Source organism: Gymnoscopelus microlampas (genome assembly GCF_963454915.1).
Source record: "Gymnoscopelus microlampas genome assembly, chromosome: 3".
NCBI lineage: Eukaryota > Metazoa > Chordata > Actinopteri > Myctophiformes > Myctophidae > Gymnoscopelus > Gymnoscopelus microlampas.
Genome location: NC_139940.1, coordinates 1,462,257 through 1,487,657, shown reverse-complemented (window position 1 = coordinate 1,487,657; position 25,401 = coordinate 1,462,257). Strand labels below are relative to the sequence as shown.

The 25,401-nt window shown below is 43.4% G+C and overlaps 1 protein-coding gene across 1 annotated transcript in view; it reads right to left on the bottom strand.

Moving 5' to 3' along the window:
- kmt2bb (lysine (K)-specific methyltransferase 2Bb) overlaps nucleotides 1-12,893 on the bottom strand; it is a gene marked incomplete at its 5' end in the record, with an annotated part of 105,750 nt that extends 92,857 nt beyond the window's left edge. The window contains 6 exons of the mRNA XM_084048675.1: nucleotides 314-803; nucleotides 2,842-3,165; nucleotides 4,445-5,050; nucleotides 5,153-7,518; nucleotides 8,536-8,614; nucleotides 12,444-12,893. Of these exons, the coding sequence (XP_083904801.1) occupies nucleotides 314-803; nucleotides 2,842-3,165; nucleotides 4,445-5,050; nucleotides 5,153-7,518; nucleotides 8,536-8,614; nucleotides 12,444-12,893 (4,315 nt within the window). The remainder of the gene's footprint in view (nucleotides 1-313; nucleotides 804-2,841; nucleotides 3,166-4,444; nucleotides 5,051-5,152; nucleotides 7,519-8,535; nucleotides 8,615-12,443) is intronic.
- Between the last annotated feature and the right edge of the window lie 12,508 nt (nucleotides 12,894-25,401).

Below are 25,401 nucleotides of genomic sequence, written 5' to 3'. Positions count from 1 at the left end.
CATAGGAGGGTTTTCCGTGTACAGTGGGGACCTCATGTCTTTGTCTTGTGATATGTTGTTTTTGTTGTCATGTTGTTATGTTGTTTTTGTTGTGAACAGACCTTGTGAAGACAATTTTCCCCTTGGGGACAATAAACATTATTATTATGGAGGTCATTCAGCTGTTCTTATCAATGAACCTCCTAACTCCACTTTTTGTTTTGTTTTTGTCATTTCCTGAAAAATGAACATTTTGGAGTTAGCTGCTTCCTGCCGGACAGCAGAGACATATAATAAATCACTAAGAAGGTCATCTCTATAGCTGCAGTCCTACCTGGATGCAGGGTCTTCAGGCTCTTGTAGATCTTCATGTGAGGAGCCTGCTGCTGCTGCTGCTGCTGCTGTCGGTTGAACTTGGACACGGAGCTCCTCTTCTTCTGGAGCAGGCGGAGGTCTCTGGGCGAGCGGGGCGGCGCCGCGTCGTCGTCGTGGTCGCCGAAGGGCTTGGACAGGAACATGTTCTCGTACTGGTTCTCCAGGGTCTTGTCCAGGCTGTACACATCCTCGCCGGACTCCCCCGGGAGGTGCCACTTGAAGCTGGGGTTCCTCAGCAGGGACCGCCTCTTGCTGGACGACTTGGAGGACGCCGCCGTCTTCTTCTTCTTGGGCGAGGGCGAGGCGAACAGGCCGGCGGTCACGGCGCTGGCGTCCTCCAGCTCCTGCGTGGAGAACAGGTTGACGTCCAGCTGGGCCTCGCTCAGCAGGTCCTCCTCGTCCTCTGGGTCCAGGATGGGGGACAGCTCCCTCTCCTCTCCTCTGTAGGGCTGTGTGTCACATGTTATAAACATTTAACCCATTGAGACGTGAAGCCGATTCTACATGTCTCCTAAATCTCAACAGTTTTCTGAAAAACGTATGTTTCTATATCAGTGGTGCTCAAACTTTTTCATGTCAAGGACCCCCCAAAATTATATGTATTTGGCCGCCGACCCCCATCAAAATATTTTATTCCAGGGACCCCCCAGAAGCAAAGATTTGAGTTAATATTTGCTTTGAAAGAATATATATATTCAAAAGATTTTCACGATTTTTGAAAAATAGCAGATCTACAAGCTCGTAGCGCGGCACTCGGTGCCACGCTATGAGCTTGTATATCTGCTATTTTTGAATAGCCCAAAGTGTAAAATAATGCTTTTTAGCTCAAATCTAAAAATGAGACAGTTCCAGGTCTCAATGGGTTAAGATCAGGATGGAGACAGCTCCCTCTCCTCTCCTCTGTAGGGCTGTGTGTCACCGTAAGAACGTTTAAGTCGACCGTTAATTGTCACGCTGATAATTGCGATTAAAGGTAGGGTAAGTGATATTTGTTGGTTAAAACAAAAAGTATTTTGTTAAAAGCACTATATTGTGATAGTAATCATTGCTATAGAGTGTTTGTTCAGTAACAGGAGTCTCCCCGTCTCTCCAGCTCTTTAACACATTCCCTGCCAGAGTTTATTCATAAGGTACTCACCCACTGCCAGCGTTTTTGAGTTTTATAGCCTTTTGAACCGTTCACAAAAAAAAAAAATCCATTAAAATCCGCAATCGGATGGTGTTTATAAACAGCAACGACGGACGTTCGAGCCCTCATAATGTTGACACTTTTTTTTCTTTTTCTTCTTCTGTGATATCAGCGGCCCAAAGAGGCTGCAAACGTCATATCCGTTTGGCCGTGACGTGGCTGTGACGTTTCCCCACCGGCCATCTTAGATTAGCTTAGCATCCGATCGGCTATCAGATCGTTTTTAAACACAAAGAGGATAACCGTTCGTCAATCAAAGACAAGAAAATACAACCGGAGCTTACCATTCGTTTTTTAAACCGTGTGAAAACCATGATCTTTAGCCAAAACCAGGGAAAAACTGTTTTTTCAAGATAAAAAACGAACCGGAAACGGTTGTCGGAAATTTTCTCATAGGATGGGTCGGAAGCGTAACGGGGAAAAAAAAAAAATCAAGGATGGTACCAAAATTTTTTTTTTTCGTTATTAAACCACATAAAAAGACGATCCCGAGATATCTCGGGATACGCAGGTAACGGGTGGATTTAATGTCCCGAGATATCTCGGGATTGGCAGTATATGTGTTAATAAACAGAAAACACATTTTCCGGTAGGTGTCAAAATCTCAGCCAATCAGGAGAAAGTACCCATTTTTAAGCTTCATTTGTATAGTGTTCCAGTTCCAATTTTGTCAGCTCATTTCTTAGTGTCATCACTTCCAATTTCACTTGTTTAATCTGTATCCTGATTGAGTTCTCTGTCCTGATTGGATAAAATTGGAAAGGGAACTGAAACGAAAATGCATTTTCTGTTTAATAAAGAGCTGGAGAGACAAGGAGACTCCTTTTACTGAACAAACACTCTATAGCAATTAGTACTATCACAATATAGAGCTATTTAACACTTATTTTAACCAAAGAAAATCACTTACCCTACAAGCTCGTAGCTGCGCTTTTGTTTTTAATGTATGAACACTTTTCAACATGCAGGAGAAGAAAGAAAAAAGCAGAAACAGCTGATCTGAAAGCTTACAACACGTCACTTTGTAAGCTTGTAGATCAGCTATTTCTGCTCTTTTTTTTATGTATGAACACTTTTCAACATGCAGGGAGAAAAAGCAGAAATAGCTTTCTGCAGAAAAAGCAGAAACAGCTGATCTACAAGCTTACAACGCGTCACAAAGTGACGCGTTGTAAGCTTGTAGATCAGCTATTTCTGCTCTTTTTTTTTATGTATGAACACTTTTCAACATGGAAACGATTATAACAAAGATTATTGCAATCAGACGATGATGTAATAATCGTGCACAGGGGGCGTACCGTGGCGGCGCCGCCGTCGTCTCGCCTCTTCCCGGGCCGGACGGCGGGCGGCGGCGGTGGCGGTGGCGGTGGCGGGGGCGGGGGGCTGCAGACCTGCAGCAGGCCCTTCTTGGGCGAGCCCCTCCTGGGCAGCACCGACATGCCGGCGTCGTCCATGAAGCGCTGCGGCGTCTTGATGACCCGCGAGGAGCGGGCGCTCACTACGGGCATGATGAAGTGCTTGATGTTCTTCAGGAACTTGGACTTGTTGTTGTTGTTGTTGTTGTTGCCGGGCTGAGCGCCGGCGCCGTCCAGCATGGTGGCGTCCACAGAGGACGGGCGAACCTGTCAAGGAAATTTGAAGTATGTAATATTGTTAATCTGAAATAATGTGAATTTAGAACAAACCAATGTATAGTTGTACTGCTTTTTAAGTTTCCCGCAGTCTGTGTGCCCCCACCCTGCTTCTATGAGACAAGCTGGCACCTATGCAACATTTAAATTCTTTCGTTTTGTCATCATGCTTGTTGACTAAATTAACATCTCTATGTGAAAAACTGTTTGTGTTTGGTGTTGAGGGGGTGTGTCTGAAACAAGCCTATTTAAAGGGTAAGACCACGTTGGTAGAGGTTTGGTTTGTGTAGTTACCTTGCCATGATGTAACTCCAAAGGTGGGCAAGAAATCAAAAATAATTGCTCCATTGATTAGAAATTGATAATTCAAAATATGCTCCTCATGGACTTACATTGTACGGTAAAACGGCTCTCAAAGTCACTCTTTTAGCCCATAAATGAACCCAAACATAGCTGATTCAGACAATATAGAGCATCACCAAACCCAGTACTGTTTGTTTTTTAAATAATAATGTCAACTTCCTGTTGATTTTACCATTTAAAGATCTGGATCCGGATCCGCAGATCCAGTCCAGGTTTTCTACTTATTAAAAATGTCAAAATCATCAGGAAGTTGACATTTTTATTTAAAAAAAAACAGTATTGGGTTTGGTGATGTTCTATATTGTCTGAATCAACTTTGTTTGCGTTTGTTTCTGTGCTAAAAGAGTGACTTTGAGAGCTGTTTTACCATACAATGTAAGTCAATGAGGAGCATATTTTGAATTATCAATTTCTAATCAATGGAGCAATTATTTTTGATATCTTGCCCACCTTTGGAGTTGCATCATGGCAAGGTAACTACACAACCCAAACCTCTACCAAAGTGGTCTTGCCCTTTAACCAGAGGTGGAGCATGACCTCAGTGAGTCAGCTGGTATGTCCCATTGATGACGTGTACGTTGGCTCCACTGTATTAATACCTTTAAACTCTCTCATACTTTGGAAATTGAATTCTTGTCTGTCTCATGATTATTGTGTTATGATGAGTGCCCCATACAGTCTATAATGTCTCATCATTATTGTGTTATGATGAGTGCCCCATACAGTCTATAATGTCTCATCATTATTGTGTTATGATGAGTGCCCCATACACTGTCTCATCATTATTGTGTTATGATGAGTGTGCCCCATACAGTCTATAATGTCTCATCATATTGTGTTATGATGAGTGTTATGATGAGTGTGTTATGATGATGAGTGGCCCCATACACATTCTGCTTTCACAAACCTCGTCCACCGACAGGTCCGTCTCCTCCTGCTTCACATTGACGGCCATCTCCACCTTCCTGGCCAGCAGGGCCTTGGCGCGCGCCTTGTGCTTCTTGGAGCCCAGGAAGTGAAGGCCCGAGTGGCGCCTCCGCCGCTTCTTCTTACGCACGCCCACCAGCTTAGAGCCCGGGGGCAGGGCAGGGGGCGGGGCAGGGGGCGCGGCCTCCGACGGCGGCGGCGGTGGCGCCGGGCTGGAAAGCGGGTCTTTGATCTGGTCTCGGACCCGTTGGGCCGGCGGGCGGCCCCCCCCCCCGGGCGTTTGGACTCGGGGCGAGTTAGTCTCTACTAGAGAGAGGAGGAGCCTCTCCTTCCTCTCGGCCGCTCGGTGCTTCTGTTTCTGTCTCTGACCAATCAGACTCTTCCGCCTCTTCTTCCCCTGTTTCAACGGCCTCCTGCTGGGGGGGGGAAGGCACGGCGGCTGCTCCTGGTCCGTGACCGGCTGCCGTTCTGGCAGCGCCGCCTCCTCCTCCTTCTCCTCCTTCTCCTCCTCCTGGCCGTCTATGAGCTGAATGTGTGGCTCCTCTTTCACCAGCGTCTCAACCGTCTCTCCTCCTTCCTCCTCCTCCTCCTCCTCCACAGACAGGCAGAGAGCACGGGGCTCTGGCCTCTGGACGTCCTCTTTAGTCGACGGGAGAGACTCTTCACTGCCTATAGAGTGATCCTTCACCACAGGCTCAACGTCTTCCGTCACCACGGGTGGCACGCTCTCAGTGGCCGCGTCGGCGGGTTCGAGCGCCGCCGACAGCTCGTTCAGAGCGGCCGCGGGAGAGACCGCCGACTTCTTCTTTTGGGCGGCCCTCTTTCTGGACGAGAAGCTGCTTCTTCGCTTGCGATGCTTCACCTCTTTCACCCGTTGCTCCGCCGCCTTCTCCTCCTCCGGTGCCTTCTCCTCCTCAGGTGCCTTCTTCTCCTTCTCCTCCAGTGTCTTCTCCTCCTCCTCCTCAGTCGTCAGTAGAGGAAGTACAGCGGGGACCGGCGGAGCATCTTCAGGAACCGGCCCCGATGCTTCTTGTTGTGGAGTGGGACAGGAGGAGGAGGAGGAGGGGGGTACGTGGGGCGTCTGCTGAGAGGACTCTTTAGACGGAACCTGTCCAGAGGCATCAGGAGGAAGCGTGGAGCTGGAATCCTCTGCGGAGGAGACGTTCACGTTTAACTCTTTGTTGGTGACCTGTGGAGAGGGACCCTCGGCGTCTGGACCGGTTCTGAGCTTCTGCTTGGGCGTGGTCGGCGCCTTGGGACCGCCGCGCTTGTTTTTGGGCGGCGTGGTGGTGACGCTCGGCGGTCTTCTCCTTAGCCGGGGGATCTCTTTGCTTTGCGCGTCCGGGGCCGACGTCTGTTCCTCCTGAACCACGCTCGAGTCTTTAAAGAGGGCCTCTCTCTCGGCCTCTCTCTCTTCAGAGGCGGGGCTAACCTGCTGGATTAAAAACGACGGTTTGGAGCTTTTGTGTTTCCCCGGCGAAGAGACCTTTTTGATCTGCAGCGGGGGAACGACTTTCACCACGTCCGTCTTTGTGGCGTCCTGCGCAAGGGGCGGAGCGGTTACCTGCTCCACCGCGACATCCACCTGTAACGTGGCCTTCTCCTCTACGGGCGTGTCGGAGATGATTTTGGAACGCTTTTCGACGTCGCCCGCGCCGACACTTTCGCCCGGGGCGGAGCCGCCGTCGGTCCTCGGTTTCTTCTCTCCGGTTCCCTCCGAACACTTTGTGACACGTGTGTCCGAGAGAGAGGACGGGTCCACTACGGCGGCGCGCTCCGGGCTCTCTGTCACTTTGACAGCCTTGGGCGTGTTCTCGCCTCCCTTCGCTTTGCACTCTGCCTTCACCAGCGTGAAAGTCCACACGAACTTGCGCCGTTTTTTCTTCTTCCGGGAGGGTTTTTTGACACTGACCTTGTCAAACTTGGGGTTTGGGATTTTATACAACCGTAGCCCCGGTACCTTCATGCCGTCGGCTTTCAAAGGCAGGCCGTCGCTGGATCCGACGGCGGGTTTCGTGGACGACGGGACGACGGGGATCTCTGGCGCGGCCGCCGCGTCCTTATTCAACCTCTTGCTCTGCCTCAGACGATCCCGCCGAGTCACCGGCTTGGCCTTCTGCGGCGTCGGTATCTCCATGGTGGACTCTGCCGCGCCGCCTTTACCGGTGCCGGGACTTTCCGGTTGTTGGGGGGGGGAGCGGTCTTTACTGGCACTGGTGGGACTGTCCGGTTGGGTCGGGCGGTCTTTGAGCGTTTTGGAGAGTGCGTTGGTGGCTCTGCTGCTCCTACGGGTCACCAGCGTGTTCGCGGGTTCAGTGTCTTTCTCTGGGAGCCTCTCTTTCTGCTTTGATTTCTTTACGTTGGCTTTTGGCTTGGCTTGCCCGCTCTTCAGTGCATTATGGTCAGGTTGGCCTGATGTTCTCTCCTCTGCTTTTTGGTCGTCAACCTCTACTTTGGCGCTGGACTCAACAACAACAACAACAGCAGCAGCAGGAGGAGGAGGAGGAGGAGGCTCTGTCACCCTCGCAGCAGATCTCCCGCGCCTCCTGGCGGGCGGCGGGGCTCCCCCGCCGCCTCCCTCGTCCTCGGTGCCGTTCAGCCCGTGTGCGTCGTCCTCCTCCTCCTCCTGCGGCTCCGTCTTTAACTTGACGTGAGCGCTGGAGATCTGTTGGCCCTGGATCTCCTTTATCTTCAGCTTGGTCAGGGGTTTCTGATGAGCGCCCTTCTCCTTCTCCTTCTCCTTCTTCACTTTCTTCTTGGCCACCAGCTTGATGGTGATCCTGGGCGCGGAGGAGGAGGCGGGTCCGTTTCTCGTGGCCTGTCGGTCCTTAGTGTTCTTGCCGCCGTCGGCGCCCTTCCTCCTCCTCCTCGCCTCCTCCTCCTCCTCCTCCTCCGCGGGCCGGGCGTCGGCGGACGAGCTGTCGACCTCCTCCTGCGTGGGTTTCACATCTTTATCTGGACAGAGAGACGTAATCCCTTCCTCTGCCTCGGCCGCTGACGCATCCACCGGCTGCTTCTCTCTCTGTCGTTTGGGTTTGGTGTTGACAGCATCACCTAAAACACACCAAACACACACATTACAAACGTGTTAGACACACAGCACGCTGCACACACACACCTCATCATATAACACACAAACACACACATTACAAACGTGTTAGAGACACAGCACGCTGCGCACACACACACCTCATCATATAACACACAAACACACACATTACAAACGTGTTAGACACACAGCACGCTGCACACACACACCTCATCATATAACACACAAACACACACATTACAAACGTGTTAGAGACACAGCACACTGCACACACACCTCATCCATATAACACACAAACACACACATTACACACCTCATCCATATAAACACACCGCTTAAACACACAGTCACTTTAACTCTTTAAGACCGGGAACGCATCTATCTGTGTGGCATTTTTAGATTTCGTTGGGCTATTCAAAAATAGCAAATATACAAAGCTAGTAGTGTGGCACCACGCTATGAGCTTGTAGATCTGCTGTTTTTGAAATATCATGAAAAGTAAATGTGCAAATATTTGATTTTTTTTCCTTTTTTTTTGGTGGACATTTGTAACTCAAATCTTTGCTTCTGGGGGTTTTCCTGGAACTAAATATTTTACAAATGTTCGCTTTAAAATTATATATAATCCAAGATTTGGCCACGAATTGTCACGATTTTTCAAAAATAGCAGATCTACAAGCTCATAGCGTGGCACTCGTGCCGCGATATGAGCTTGTAGATCTGCTATTTTTGAATAGCCAAAAACATCTAAAAATGACACTTCCTCACTGCCTTCCCGGTCTTAATGGGTTAATGCTCTGTGCTCATCCTTTTGACAGTAATGTACAGCTGTATGCTTTTGTTGTTTTACATATGAGCATTGTCAATAAAGATTGTCAATCAATTCAATTAAAAAAGTATGAACTGGCTGCAGACATTCAGCAGGATATGTTGTACTTTGGTATAAGTTTCAACTTGCTCTTCAATAACAGTCAAAGTGTGTCGTGCAGCACGCTTTTCTTTTCTTCTCGATGTTGTGTTACCTTTGGGAGGATTGTGTCTGGACCGTAACGGTCCTTTGTAGCCTTTTCTCTCTGCTTCAAATCCTCTGAAGTTGTCGCCCTGGAAAACAAAGACAAGAGCATTTACACAAAGGTAACCTTGACCTTCAATGCCCTCTCATCATCATGCCATGGATGCTAAATACAATCTACACCACTGACAATGTCTGTGTGACCAAATCCTAACGTGTGAAAGAAGCCCCCCCCACACACACACACACACACACACACACACACACACACACACACACACACAATATGTAAAGTTATGATGTTTTAGTCATATTGTTCCTGCCGTTCTACATACAGCCAACCAGGTGAAGAAATCACAGATTGAGGCTTTAACTAACCTTTGCTTTTATATGAAATATGGAGAATATGAAGACTTTTCTGCACAATGCTTCTGAACATGTTAGTTTAGTTTAACCATCTTAATATAATATAATAATATATTATAACATGTTGTTAGTTTAGTTTAACCATCTTAATATAATATAATAATATATTATAACATGTTGTTAGTTTAGTTTAACCATCTTAATATAATATAATAATATATTATAACATGTTGTTAGTTTAGTTTAACCATCTTAATATAATATAATAATATATTATAACATGTTGTTAGTTTAGTTTAACCACTTCAAACGCTCTGATCTTAAAATAAGAACTGAAAATAACCTGTCTACTATTTTCGCTGCGTAACATGCTGACTTCTATGGCGGGGGTCTTTTTTCAGGCCAAGGACCCCTTAGCTAAGAGAGAGATGAAGTAGGGACCCCCCCCGCCCCACACACACTATATATTGTGTAAAATCACATAATAGCTTCATAGACTTGTTTGACAGCACTATCATTGCGTAGCGTTGTGTTGGATTCATGTTAACATAATGTTATATTAAGTATTTTCAGACAGAAAACCACTTGCACCCCCAATACTTAGAAAACATGTACTTGGTCTCCTCTTTGCCAAAAATAGCCAATCTAGAAGCCCACAACGCCTCACAGCGCGAGGCGTTGTGGCTTGTAGATCGGCTATTTTTGGCTAACGTTCCCCTCAGAAAGAAAATAAAGAAAATAAAGGAAAGAAATTCCTGTCACAAAGATTTGGTGCCTCCCCCCTGTAGTAACTCTGAGGACCCCCTAGAGGTCATGGACCCCCTGTCGAAGACCCCTGTTCTATGGAATCCAAATGGCTGAAATCGGTCATGGCGACTGAGAACTTGGATCCATGCTGTAACTGTTAGCTACTCTTCATCATAGATTATACCTCACAGGTCTGTCTACTCTTCATCATAGATTATACCTCACAGGTCTGTCTACTCTTCATCATAGATTATACCTCACAGGTTTGTCTACTATTCATCATAGAAAAATGACATGTTTAAATACGAAGGTTCAGGTAAAAACAACATGCACTGCACACAAAGACATGGCATCACATGCCTCGTTGTTGTGTGAATGAGTGAGTGTTATAACCCCCATGAATACATGAATGAATGCATGTGCGTTAATACCACCATGAATGTGGAACGCCTGGGATTCGAACCCTGGTCTCCCATGTTGAGCCACACATCTTAATCACTAGTCTAAGAGGGATTCCCCTTTGATAACTACCATGAACACATGAACAACAAGATAACTACCATGAACACATGTACAACAAGATAACTACCATGAACACATGAACAACAAGATAACTACCATGAACACATGAACAACAACAAGATAACTACCATGAACACATGAACAACAAGATAACTACCATGAACACATGTACAACAAGATAACTACCATGAACACATGAACAACAAGATAACTACCATGAACACATGAACAACAAGATAACTACCATGAACACATGTACAACAAGATAACTACCATGAACACATGAACAACAAGATAACTACCATGAACACATGAACAACAACAAGATAACTACCATGAACACATGAACAACAAGATAACTACCATGAACACATGTACAACAAGATAACTACCATGAACACATGAACAACAAGATAACTACCATGAACACATGTACAACAACAAGATAACTACCATGAACACATGAACAACAAGATAACTACCATGATGAATGCACGCTGTACAACAATGTTAACTACAGTGAATGCATCATGCAAACTGCCATGAGTGAATGCATGTGCAATAAGGTTAAAAGGCACGTTACCTACAGTGAGTGAATGCACGTCAACTACAGTGAATGCATGTGTAAACTACCATTAAATGCATGTGCAACAACGTTAACTCCCATTAAACGCATGTATAGCATGTATAATAACATTAACTAACATTACATTCATGTATAACCACATTAACTACCATTGAACGCACGTATAACAACGTTATACCAATGTTAACTACCATGTAATGCATGTAGAACAAGGTTAACCCTGTTAGGGCAACCAGACTAACTACCATATAATGCATGTATAACAGTAACAGCGTTATAACAACGTTAACTACCATATAATGTGAAAGGAGGCATGTTGCTGCAGTGAGGAGGATGAGCTGGTCAAACCCACACATCTGGCCGCTTCCCTCCAACAACAACCATCATCACTACAGCCTGTCTAAAGCCTATCTACACTACAGCCTGTCTAGATCCTATCGACAGCCTGCTGAAATCACAGATCACACACACACAGCCATCACTAAGCTGTTACCATGTTAATAACCAAACACACACACACACACACACACACACACACACACACACACACACACACACACCTACACTACACGGTACTATAGGGGGACATTAGCCTCCTGCTAGCCCAGGCTCCATCCCCTCCCCCTCCATAGAAAGTGTTTTAGAAACACACTGACTTGACAGTAACCAGGCAGCACTACTTCACCAATAGAGCTTTAACTAAGTGTCTCTGATAACATGACATATCTCATAACCTCATATGTAACCCTGAATGCTCTGTATGTGGTTATTATCTCACTGATTTATCATATTATATATCATACCGTACCGTTACACTACAGTGTGGCTATAGTCACTGTGTAGGCAGAGCCAGGCTAGCATTAGCCACTGCATTAGCCTTTCCCCCCCTTCTTTGTGTTAGCACGGAGGTTAGCTCCGCGCTAGCTCTGCGTTAGCATAGAGGCTAGCTCCGCGCTAGCATGGAGGTTAGCTCCGCGTTAGCATGAAGGCTACCTGTGTATTAGCACGGAGGCTAGGGCTCTCTATTAGCACAGAGAGGCTAGCTGACTGTGTGCTAATGACACAGGACGGGCCCGTAATGAAACAAATGAAGGATCCATGTTTACACACTGTGTGACATGTTCTCACACACGTTTACACTCACATATTAATATTTAATAACGCGTCTTAATGACTGTGTTATTATAAAGGTAATAAACACAGTGTAGTAACGCAGAGATTACTCTACACCCTCTACACCCTCTAGGTTTAAATACATGTGTTTTTGTTGCGGTTTTTTTTTTTCTTCTCACTTGCTTTGCCCCCCAAAAAGAACAGATCTACAAGCTCACATATATGCTTCTTTCTGTAGATCTATAGATCTGACACCTTTAAGCTGTGTGAGATCTGTAGTGTGTCTAAGCTGGTAGATCTTGTGTTGTAGATCTATAGATCTGTGCATGATATGTGTGTGTGTGTAGATCTGTTCTTTTCAGGGGGGTATAGTGTAAGAGCTGCTAATGTTAGCATGAAGCTAACAGGCTTCATGTTGACATTTCTCTCTCCGTACTTTAATAATAACACACACACACACACACTAATGTAATAGACAATAAGCTCTGGTACACACACACACACACACACACACACACACACACACACACACACACACACACACACACACACACACACACACACACACACACACACAGCCTCACCTCCTCGCTCCGCTCCCCCAGAAGGAGGTCACTCCCCCGGCCGTCGCTCAGCGCGAGTCCGAGGCTGTGTCCGGGAGGCCCGATGAGGAGGCCTCCTCCTCCTCCTCCTCCCGCTGCTCCTCCGTGGAGGAGCGTCACCTCCTCCAGCAGCAACAGAGAGGAAGAGGAGGAGGAGGAGGAGCAGGAGGCGCCCTGTTCGGAGGACGAGGAGGAGGACGACGTCCCGGAGACGCGGCCGAGCTGCCAGCGCTTCTCTGAGCGCAGGCGGCTCCGTGAGGACCAGGGCCGGCCGGGGAAGCGGCCCCGCGCCGCCGTGCCTCCTGCTCCTCCAGCCTGCTGGCCTCCTGCTCCTCCGGCTCCTGCTCCTCCTGCTCCTCCGGCCCCGGGTCCTCCTGCTCCTGCTCCCGCCGCCATGCCGTGGCAGGTCGCTGCAGATCCCGCTGCCGCCATCACAGAGCCTTTAGAACAACAACACAGACACTAGCTTCTCTCTGTGTAGAGCACAGACTCTATGGATGGATGGACACACACACGCACACACACACAGCGCGCGCGCGCACACACACACACACACACACACACTGTATACACACACTACCACTAGAGGGAAGGAAGGCGCCGCGCGGGATGGGAGGAGGGAGGAGGAGGCAGCAGGGGGGGGGGGGGGGGAAGCAGCCGCAATGCCGCACGGGAAATGTAGTTTGTCTTTCTCTTCCACCCTCCTCGGATGCAAGAAGAGTGGGCACTATTAAAGGAGTAGTTCACCCACAAAATGGATTATTTTCTATCAAATACTTTTGACTTTTGATTGATTGAATACTTTATTTAGAAGTTTGCAGGGAAAAAGCACATGAAAGTACAGTTTAAATATCAACTAAATAGGATTAAAAAGCCCATGAAAGCCTAATGGCTTGTTTCAAATGGGAGGATTAAATGACAGACAGATATACACTACTATGCAGAACATCATATAAACAGTTTAGAATTGAAAATTATGTACAGTATAAACTTTTTGTGCAAAATCTTAAAAAATGAAATGTTTGAAAAAGGATCATTGGTAATGTAAAGCGTTGGTTCTCAAAGTGGGGTCCGGGGACCCCCAGGGGTACTTGAGGGGGTTCCAGGGGGTACCCAGCTAAATGATGGACAGGAACCAAATGGACCCTTATGGGTCTGTAACTCTGAGAGTGTACAAATGGAGCCAAATGGACCCTAACGGGTCCATTTGGTTCCATTTGTACACTCTCAGAGTTAGATTAACATTGATTTTACAATATGAATTGGGGTCCCAGAGATAGAAATGTCATTAAATGGGGGTCCGTAGCCTCTAATGCATGTCAAACTGGGGGTCCTTGAAATTAAAATGGTTGAGAATCACTGCTATAGAGCCGTAAAAATCTTCTCTTATGGGGGTCCCTGGCATATCTATTCAAATGGGGGTCCGCGGGCTAATAAGTGTCAATTTGGGGGTCCTTGACATGAAAAAGTTTGAGAACCACTGATGTAAAGTATGTGAACACATGCACGGTACATCATTATCAAACTTCTCTTGTTTATGTCCCATTAAAGTATTGGATTTACACGTTTTGTAGCAATTGTAGAAATATTAGAACTTTAATGTCAAATGCTCAATCATGTTCTAATCATGTATACTTTACCGTTTACCCTAAGACCGTTTTACAAATATTTTATTTTTAAACATTTAGGACCAAATAGGCAATTTTTACGTTGAAGTGCCCACTCTTCCTTAGTGCCCACTCATCCTTAGTGCCCACTCTTCCTTAGTGCCCACTCTTCCTAGTAGTACAGTGGTAGGATTATACAACGTGTGCTAAAAGGATAACACAAAAAGCCCTATCATAAGGGCTTGTTTCCATTGTGGTCCTGTGTATTCAATTCATCAAGACATTTAAAGACATACAATAATGATATATATCATCATCATCACTATAGCAATAAACTGTAAACCGTTCATTTCTGATGTTAAGCTTAGAAGATTTTCCTTTTTCTTTACACATTGCAGACAGGTTCTCTTTAATGGTGTTTTTAAAGGAGGGTAAGGATTCACAAATGTATTATTTCTGTTGGAACATTCCACATTCTGGTGTCATAGCAGTAGAATGAATGTAACCTCATGTTTGTGACGAAACTGGAGCTGTCAAATGTTTTAATGACAGGATTTACTGATTGATTGTTTGATCGAATACTTTATTATCCGTTTGAAAAAAAAAGCACAGGAAAATACAGTTCAATACATGGTCTGTTAGGAGGATTTTAAACCCAAGAAAGCACTATGGCTTGTTTCCATTGGGGTCCTTTGTACTAAATTCATAGACACTTTTAATGACAAACACGTATGATAATATAAATAAATAAATATATTGTTTTACGGTATAATTTATTTTTTGCTCTTTAATTATGTTGAATCACTTTCTTTTTTTTTCCCCTGGTGTTTGTTATCAATCTGTTACCTGCGTCACGTGATCAACAGAAACTTTGCTTTTTCAGAATGGTTGCAGTGTGTGAGCATACTGCAACCTACTGGTTCAATACTGTACCTGCACCACATTCCCATGTGAAAGAAAGATGCTCTTCAGGAAACATACGTACGTACACACACACACACACACACACACACACACACACACACACACACACACACACACACACACACACACACACACACACACACACACACACACACACACACACACACACACACACACACACACACACACACACACACACACACACACTTTGAAGACATTAACAGTAACACTACATTTCACTGAGTTTATTTATTTTCACAACAATAAATAATTATGTTAATTTGCATTGAGTTTTCTTATCTTCAATTATCCAGTTTATTGACTTATATCTTGTCATTATGTGGTCTATCTATCTGTGTTATAAATAATGTGCATTCACTCCCAGAGTTTATCTTCTAGGCTACTCGATGTGAGCTTCACATGTAATGTACCTTAGCAGTTCATCTAAAGTGACTTGTGAAAAAAGTGTGTAAAGTGAATCTGATGTGATAGTAACATAGATACAGACACCACTTTCTAACCTGTCATTATTTTTCATAGCATATGTATGATATATGAAAAGTAAACATTGGTTGATTGAATTCTTTATTAACAGAAATGTAAACAACGTGGTACAGTCAGACAGTAAAGGGATATTTCACTTCATACATGTTGGGGTCATTTTAACGTCTACTCAGCTTTGACCTCAGACAGTTTTTAAGTTGCTTGATTCAGTATTTAGATATTATGTGCCGGTCATCAAATTATTCCGAAATAGCAGAAGGCAATCTCACAATGAGCTTGTACATCTGCTATTTGACATCATGATCTGCTGTTTCAGCTATTTTCAAACATTTTGGAAAGTACACAAGTATCCAGTATATGTCAGTCATTTCTTTATATATTTAAGTTACATATTTTGTCATATCTGCCATGTGCAATTTCTTTTGTACAAAGTTTAAAAGGCAAACAGAAATGTAAATTGTTATTCATTATGTTGAATGTCAAAAACACAATTCAATCTTTAATCACAATTATTTGTATGACAGTTAATCGTCATTAAAAGATCATGACTGTGACAGTGAGGCTACATGCCGTAGCCACAAGGTAAATACTGAATAGTGTGCTGCCTTGACTGTCTTATCTCTTGTATTATGACAGAGCAACATGCTTTTCTAGAGCCTCTATATGAGTCTAGGCTAATTATGCTATTCTATATTAATATCTTATCTATGTTAAGATACATGTTAAATAGCTGTGATATATAGTTATAATTGCTAGTATAAAGTGTTTGTTCAGTAACAGGAGTCTCCACGTCTCTCCAGCTCTTAAACAGAAAATACATTTTCAGTCCACAACATCTTTTGAAAAACACAACATGTTGTGAGATTGTAGATTGGCTATTTTGTTTATAGCCAAACTATATGTCTTCAGTGGTTAATGTTGTGTTTTGTATAAATAATCTAAATCTGCAAAGTAACTTGTAACTGAAGTTTTCAAATAATTGTAGTGGAACCCCACAGGATCCCACTCTATCAGAGGTCTGTTAGAGAGGGACCTTATGGGGAGACCTGGAGACCCCACCATGTACCCCATGTTCCTTACACATGCTGGGGCTCCATTTAAACAGGTATATAAACAGGCTTTCTAACGGTATAAAGGTCATTGTCAAGAAGTACTGTTGCAGCAGAGAAATAATCTACCAAACAAGGGACTATAGTGAAGTAGTTCTCACTAACTGTAAACACATTATTTAGGAGGACGGATAAGTACTGTATGTAGACTGGAGACTCTCCAGTGGAGAGGCTTATTATCGGTATCATCCCCGTACTCACCGCACGACCTGCCGCACTCAAGCCGTGCTGCTCATATGCTGTGTTGGCAGTGCCCGGGATCGAACTCAGGACTTTGAGGTTCACAGGTGAGAGAGCTCTACCGACACCGCTATACACTAACCTCAGTCTCATTGTTGTCACTTTGAGTTCACCAACCCAGGGACGTGCACAGATAGACTCTAGGCGGTGCTAGAGCGCCTGCCCTTTGCCCTCTTGACCAGAAGTGCCCTTTTGAAAAAAAAAGTTTTTTTTTTCTTCAGTTTACAGCAGGGGTCTTCAACAGGGGGTCCGGGACCCCTAGGGGGTCCTCAGAGTTACTACAGGGGGTCCGCCAAATCTTTATGTGATATGATTTTTCTTTTTACCTTAACCACTCGAAACCTAGCATCCCTTTTCTGAGGAGAACTTTAGCCAAAAATAGCAGATCTACAAGCTCACAACGCCTCGCGCTGCGAGGCGTTGTGGGCTTGTAGATCGGCTATTTTTGGCAAAGAGGTATAGGTGTGTAGAGGGAAAAAATAGCAGACCAAGTAAACAAAAAAAAGTATAATTTACTTGAGCACCTGCCCCTCAAAATGTCTGTGCACGCCACTGCACCAACCAAGTGTAGCTGATTCCAAAAGCCCAACAAAATGAATGGATAATACCATAGAGGGTCGCTTGTAAAAGAAAAGAAAATCTTCACTTTGATGCCATCTTAGATTTGATGAAGGTCTATTTGATCGCGCAGAAACACAACAACATATACTTACCTTGTTGCAATGTAACATTAACAAGTGTCAACGAGTGTCAGCTGAGGACATTTTAGCACATAGAGAAGTGGGTAAAATACTAAGTATTGTGTAGGTTATGTATTAATGGAACATTGTAGAACCTTGCATCAAGCTGCAGCATATGGACACAGACACATGTGTTAAGAACTACTTAAAAATAGAAGTAAACAAACAAATGGATAAGGTGTTCATTGACATCCACTGGCAACAAAATAATCTTTCCTACACCCAACACACCAGACAACATAGTTAACTTACATAAAATGCATTTGTAGTGGCGTTTCGTCGGCTCAACTCAAACCCTCCAAACAAGTCAATAAACCTTCAAGTGCACTGATGCACTTGAAGGCTTGTTTTCAACGCAGGCAAAAGAACACATTGTCCACAACAACTTGGATTTTAGTTTGCATGTTTACTGATCCCAAACAATGTGCATATACAAACAGCTTCTTCTCATGGCATTGTTCTCTGGCCTGGTAAATACCATCTGTCCACTCAGGTGCATAACCTTTCCTCATCACCCAGGCCTACATAACCTTTCCTCATCACCCAGGCCTACATAACCTTTCCTCATCACCCAGGCCTACATAACCTTTCCTCATCACCCAGGCCTACATAACCTTTCCTCATCACCCAGGCCTACATAACCTCTCCCAATCAACCAGGCCCTGGAGAGGCGTGCCCTTATTAGAAATAATAATAATCTAATAAACCAAGAACCCATCAAAACTAATACAACTAATAATGCCAAATAATACTTACAATCATACATGTAATAATAATAATAATAACAATCAAAACAAACAGAATCAGTGACAAATACATTTCTAAAGAAGCCATAAACACAAGAAAAACATGAATCAATGGTATGTGGTATGTGTCATGTACTAAATCATGACTGAATCTTCTTGGTTGATGACACTGAAAAAAGAAAGTAAGATGGAGAAAAGAAAAGTCAAAGTTGTCTTTCTAGTCTTAGTCTGTGGCCTCACAGAGCTTGGTGACAGGTCTTTTCAATAGTCAACTGGAGAAGGCTTGACACTCAAGCCACCACAGACAGACAGACAGACAGACAGACAGACAGACAGACAGACAGACAGACAGACAGACAGACAGACAGACAGACAGACAGACAGAGAGAGAGAGTTAAAAAGAAAATGCTGCTATTCTTCCCAAAGATTTTATAGCAAGTGAATGCAAAATATTGAATTATTTGCCGCTATTTTGTTCCAAAAGTTAAAACATGGTGCGTTCACATGGGCAGATAAAAAGAAAACATGCTACCATATGATGAGCTTCATTCTAAACAAACTTCAATGTATGAATTTCACATAAATCATCCAAAGGGTAAAAGTGTGTCAACTCATGCATTGAATAATAATAATAATAATAATAATAATAATAATAATAATAATAATAATAATAATAATAATAATAATAATAATAATAATAATAATAATAATAATAATAATAATAATGATATGGGGTTTTGAGCGACACAGTGAATTAAATGATTAACATTCTAGTAAAGATGTGAACAAAGCAGTAATGATAGCATTTATATCACCATGACGTCACTGATCAACATACAGTAGCTCTTAATATGAATTAATGTTCTATGTTCTTCTACACTTACAATGTACATGTATGTAATGTGTCCTCTGGTATTCTCTCTGTCAAGTTTATAACGTTGGTTTGTACTTTTTCTGCTTAAATGTCTGATGATATTTGCCCAAAACCTCTCTATCTATCTATCTGTCTGTCTGTCTGTCTGTCTGTCTGTCTGTCTGTCTGTCTGTCTGTCTGTCTGTCTGTCTGTCTGTCTGTCTGTCTGTCTGTCTGTCTGTCTGTCTGTCTGACTGACTGACTGTCTGTCTGTCTGTCTGTCTGTCTGTCTGTCTGTCTGTCTGTCTGACTGACTAAACACAATAACATCTAAATCATTAAACTAATTAAATCATTAAACTAATTAAATCATTAAACTAATTCAGTGATAATGTGTTCATGTTTAAAACACTTTGCAAACATTCTGACGCAGTTCCTCTGGTTTTATTCAGAGGTCTTTGTCGCCCTCATGTGGACAAAATTAATCAATACAAGTAGAGGTCGTCAATAAATCCAGTTTTCTTTTAATAAAACATTAAGAACGAGACGATGTGACGCAACATGGCGCTAGTTTCTACTATATGAGCTGTTACAATCTACAAGCTCACAGTGAGACGCGTTGTGAGCTTGTAGATCAGCTATTGTCGGCGCGCGACACCGTCGTAAAACAGAGCATAAAGTAAACATGAACACACTTTTGTTTTGAAAAAACAGCGGAAGTGTTTGAGTTGCGTTTGATGTGAGACTTGACCATAGAGGTATAATATAACTAGAGGGAGGATTGCCCCGCCCCCAGCTATCATTTCAATGAGTGGCGTTTTGAAGCACCCGGAAGCCTGCCGGAAGTAGAATTATTGAGACGGTTTTGGGTTGGCGTAAAGTTATGAGCATGCGCACTAGTGTCATTTTTGCGTTCTACGGCAGCCCGTGTGTCAAGGATTGAACGCGAGATATTTATGAAATTCACTGGAGATGCCTATGTATATGTAAATGCATATGTATTTATGTATAATATGTTTACATATTTATATCTATATATATAAATATATATCAGTATGTTTTGCTCGCGCATGTATTTCTCCCCGCCTGCAGTTCCAGCTTTGGCCACTGGGGTGGTGGCTTCAAGATTTCTCAGCGGCTCTGGGGGCTTGGACTTGACACGTGATGTGTTTTATTTTGACGAGAAAACGGAAGCGCTCACGTGGCGTACGACGTGAAGTGTGATGCTTTGGGAAATGTAGTTCTAATATGTAGTTCCTTATGGCCACAACTCGATTTTATTTTGAAGTGAAAACGGAAGTGCTTCACGTGGTGCTCGATGTGACACATGACACATAACTGTTTTATTTTGAAGAGAAAACGGAAGTGTCACGTGGTTCTCATCGTGTGACTTGACGTCCAGCTGGTTAACATAACCTCGCATCACCAGTCTTTCCCATAGATATAGAAACCTATGGTCTTTCCACCTCGGAGGAAAAGGTTAACATGACGCTCTGCTCTACGACGGTGTCGACCGCCGAAAATAGCTGATCTACAAGCTCACAACGCATCTCACTGTGAGCTTGTAGATCAGAACAGTTTATATTGTGGAAACCAGCGCCATGTTGATGTGACGTCATCAGGTTTTTATTTTATGAACTGAGTGAACAGTGGATGTATTATTCATTTTGTCCACATGAGGGCGATAGAGACAATACAACCAGATGGAGTCAGATACATGAACACACAGATCTACATGATTGAGTTCTATATGTTCTGTCCTACTATTCTAATAGGTATCAAGAAGACTCACCCCAAAACCAACTCACCCCAGAGGTAGGAAAACTCACCCCCGAAGACTCACCCCAGAGGTAGGAAAACTCACCCCCAAGATTTTCGAACACTCACCCCAGGACCTGAGAAAACTCACCCGGAAGACTCACCCCAACTTTGTGGAAAACTCACCCCAATGGTTTTTAACTTTGAAAAATGGTTTAAAAAAAGGTACAGAATGCTTTCATAATGTGAGCTTTCCATTTTCACAGAATGCTTTCATAATGATGTTTAATCCATATCTGGATTAAATTCTTTCTTTGAATGTATAGAATTACCAAATTATGTTGTTCAATTACATTTAGCTAATTAAAGTGCTTTAAATACAAGGTAGATTTCATCAGAAAAGTGAACAAGGAATGCAAATAGCAAATAGCATGGTCACCTTGCCCCATCCACCTATTAGATATCAAACAATGAATCATTAAGTGGAATGGGATATTAGTGTTAAGTGGTCAACCCCCCTCCTCCCCTTCACTCCTGTGCCCCCATCAAACAAATTTCAGTGCGTGTATGGCCAGGTAGGAACCCAGAGAAGTGAACATTCCAATGTCAAATTATGTTGTTAAATTACATTTAGCTAATTAAAGTGCTTTAAATACAAGGTAGATTTCATCAGAAAAGTGAACATTCCAATGTGTATAATGCAAACAAATACTTACTTAACAAAGAAAAATGAAGAAAAACTCAAGTGAAGGTAAAACACAGGTATAATGTTTTGTTTTCTGTGTGAACACATTTGTGAGAAAAGCTTTTGGTAAGCATTATTGAACTTTAGTTACTATATTAGATATACATTTCACTATTGTAAGCATTATTGAACTTTAGTTACTATTAGATATACATTTCACTATTGTAAAACATGCATTAAACACTTTTCCCTATTTTTACCTAGGATATTTAGTTACCTACTACTTTGCTGGTATAAATGATAACATTATAGAACATTGCATACATGCATTGTTTGAGAACTTTAGTTATTAGAAATTGTAAAACATGCATTAAACACTTTTCCCTATTTTTACCTAGGACATTTAGTTACCTACTACTTTGCTGGTATAAATGATAACATTATAGAACATTGCATACATGCATTGTTTGAGAACTTTAGTTTTTAGAAATATTACGTCTGTCTGTCTGTCTGTCTGTCTGTCTGTCTGTCTGTCTGTCTGTCTGTCTGTCTGTCTGTCTGTCTGTCTAGCTAATTAAAGTGCTTTAAATACAAGGTAGATTTCATCAGAAAAGTGAACAAGGAATGCAAATAGCAAATAGCATGGTCATTTGCTATGTGTCTCCAGCTCCACCTTATGTGTAAACCTGATATTTAGAGCAGTGTTTCTACAAGTTTTGGGCTTTTCTGCTGAAATCAATATAATCTTGCCTCCTGTCTACATGGACAATGATGACAATATTTTAAACACAAAAATATCATTGAACGACATAATTTGGTAATTCTATACCTTCAAAGACAGAATTTAATCCAGTATGGATTAAACGTGTCTCATTATGAAAGCATTCTGTGAAAAAGGAAAGCTCACAAGCCGGTAGATGTGCCTTTTTTAAACATACAGACTTGGTGTAGAGGGGAAAAGTTAAACCCACCCACAAAACAAAAACTCACTGTACTTTACACCATTGAGTTTTTCTGGGGTGAGTTTTCCTACCCCCGGGGTGAGTGTTCCGGGGTGAGTTCTCTCAGGTCCTGGGGTGAGTTTACCCACCCCCCGGGGTGAGTGTTCCTACCCCCGGGGTGAGTTTTCCTTTTTCAGTTGGGGTGAGTTCGTCTTGGGGTGAGTCTTCTTGTATTCATATAATATAATATATATAAAATATACTAATGTTCTGTCCTACTAATATAATATAATATATATAAGATATAAAATATACTAATGTTCTGTCCTATTAATATAATATAATATATAACCCTACTAATATAATATACAATATATAAAATATACTAATGTTCTGTATAAAAACCTAGTGTTGTTATAATATCTATTAATACTGTAGTGTTGTGTATAATATCTGTATATAGCCTAATATGATACTCTATTAACTCATTTAGCTGGGGACCCCCTTTATTTAGGGAACCAAAGACCATTCATAAACGATTGTATTTTATAATATTCTTGTTTTTGTATTTATTTGTGTTTAGATTGTCTTTTTCTTAGGTTTTTGTTGAATGAATTGTTCCTGAGTTAAATTGTCCCAATTTAAATCTAATCCATACTGGTATATATCTGAAAGAATAAAACACAGAGAGAGAGAGAGAGAGAGAGAGAGGGGAAGAGAGGAGGAGACTCATGGACATGTAGGGGACTGGATAATAATAACAATAATAATAATAATAATAATAAGGGTAATAATAATAATAATAATAATAATAATAATAATAATTGTAATAATAATAATAATAATAATAATAATAATAAAAAAGGGTATTAAATAATAATGTAGGGTACTGGATAGCTCTGCTGCTGTTACTTTGTACGACAGGATGAAAAAAGACGAGAGGGTAGGTCTGCACTTCTCAGATTGAGTTATTATTGCTTGTCAGTCAAAGCATAGCCTCGGAAACCCAGCCTTTTTTGTTCTATGGCACCTTTCCCTTTGATGCTGACATCAATCATGTCCTTTACACACGCTGCAAAGTGAACAATACTCGTCAATTCAGCTTTTCTTTAGGAACTCCTTTTCCTTTCTCCATTGTTCACTAAATGAAGTTTTCTGTTTCGGCAACTTTGGGCAAATCTACCGCAGATTATCTGCATTACAACTACAGTACTAACAGTAGGCCTACATGTTACAACTACAGTACTAACAGTGGGCCTACATGTTACAACTACAGTACTAACAGTAGGCCTACATGTTACAACTACAGTACTAACAGTAGGCCTACATGTTACAACTACAGTACTAACAGTAGGCCTACATGTTACAACTACAGTACTAACAGTAGGCCTACATGTTACAACTACAGTAGGCCTACATGTTACAACTACAGTAGGCCTACATGGTGTCAGTTTAAATCCACATGAACAAGCGTGGGAGGAGGGAGGAGTCAGTAGTCAGTGTGAGTGACTGTTGTGAGCGAGCCTATGACTAAACTAAATGCACTCACACAGTGATGCATACTACAGCCAATATGCTGGCTGCCATCTGATATTCAATGAAACGGGAAATTTACAGACATATGTAAATATAAACAATAACACATACACTGTAATCGCTCTCTCAAAAGCCGGACAATTATGCGTCCGGCCAGAGGATGCTCCGGACGGAGGACAGCTGGGTCAAAAAACAGACCGTCTGTCCTAAAACCGGACGAATGGCCTCCCTATGAGGTGACTGTGTGGGGGACGAATGGCATCCCTATGAGGTGACTGTGTGGGGGACGAATGGCATCCCTATGAGGTGACCGTGTGGGGGACGAATGGCATCCCTATGAGGTGACTGTGTGGGGGACGAATGGCCTCCCTATGAGGTGACTGTGTGGGGGACGAATGGCCTCCCTATGAGGTGACTGTGTGGGGGACGAATGGCCTCCCTATGAGGTGACCGTGTGGGGGACGAATGGCCTCCCTATGAGGTGACCGTGTGGGGGACGAATGGCCTCCCTATGAGGTGACCGTGTGGGGGACGAATGGCCTCCCTATGAGGTGACCGTGTGGGGGACGAATGGCCTCCCTATGAGGTGACTGTGTGGGGGATGAATGCCCTCCCTATGAGGTGACTGTGTGGGGGACGAATGGCCTCCCTATGAGGTGACTGTGTGGGGGACGAATGGCCTCCCTATGAGGTGACTGTGTGGGGGACGAGCGGCCTCCCTATGAGGTGACTGTGTGGGGGACGAGCGGCCTCCCTATGAGGTGACTGTGTGGGGGATGAATGGCCTCCCTATGAGGTGACTGTGTGGGGGATGAATGGCCTCCCTATGAGGTGACTGTGTGGGGGATGAATGGCCTCCCTATGAGGTGACTGTGTGGGGGACGAGCGGCCTCCCTATGAGGTGACTGTGTGGGGGACGAGCGGCCTCCCTATGAGGTGACTGTGTGGGGGACGAATGGCCTCCCTATGAGGTGACTGTGTGGGGGACGAGCGGCCTCCCTATGAGGTGACTGTGTGGGGGATGAATGGCCTCCCTATGAGGTGACTGTGTGGGGGATGGAGCTTCATTTGTAGGATATTGTAGCCTAACCTGGTCAAACAGGTTGTGTGTGTTCTGTCACCACATGGTGTCCTATTATGTCTCAAACCTGTTTGCTTTGCACTTTGTTTGAATTAGAGTTGAGTTAGAATTACATGACACCTATTAGACTACAATAACACATTCTGATCCATAATCATTTAAAGCCACGCTCGGATCTGAGATTATCCTTATATTGTTTTTATTTTCTTAGGGGGG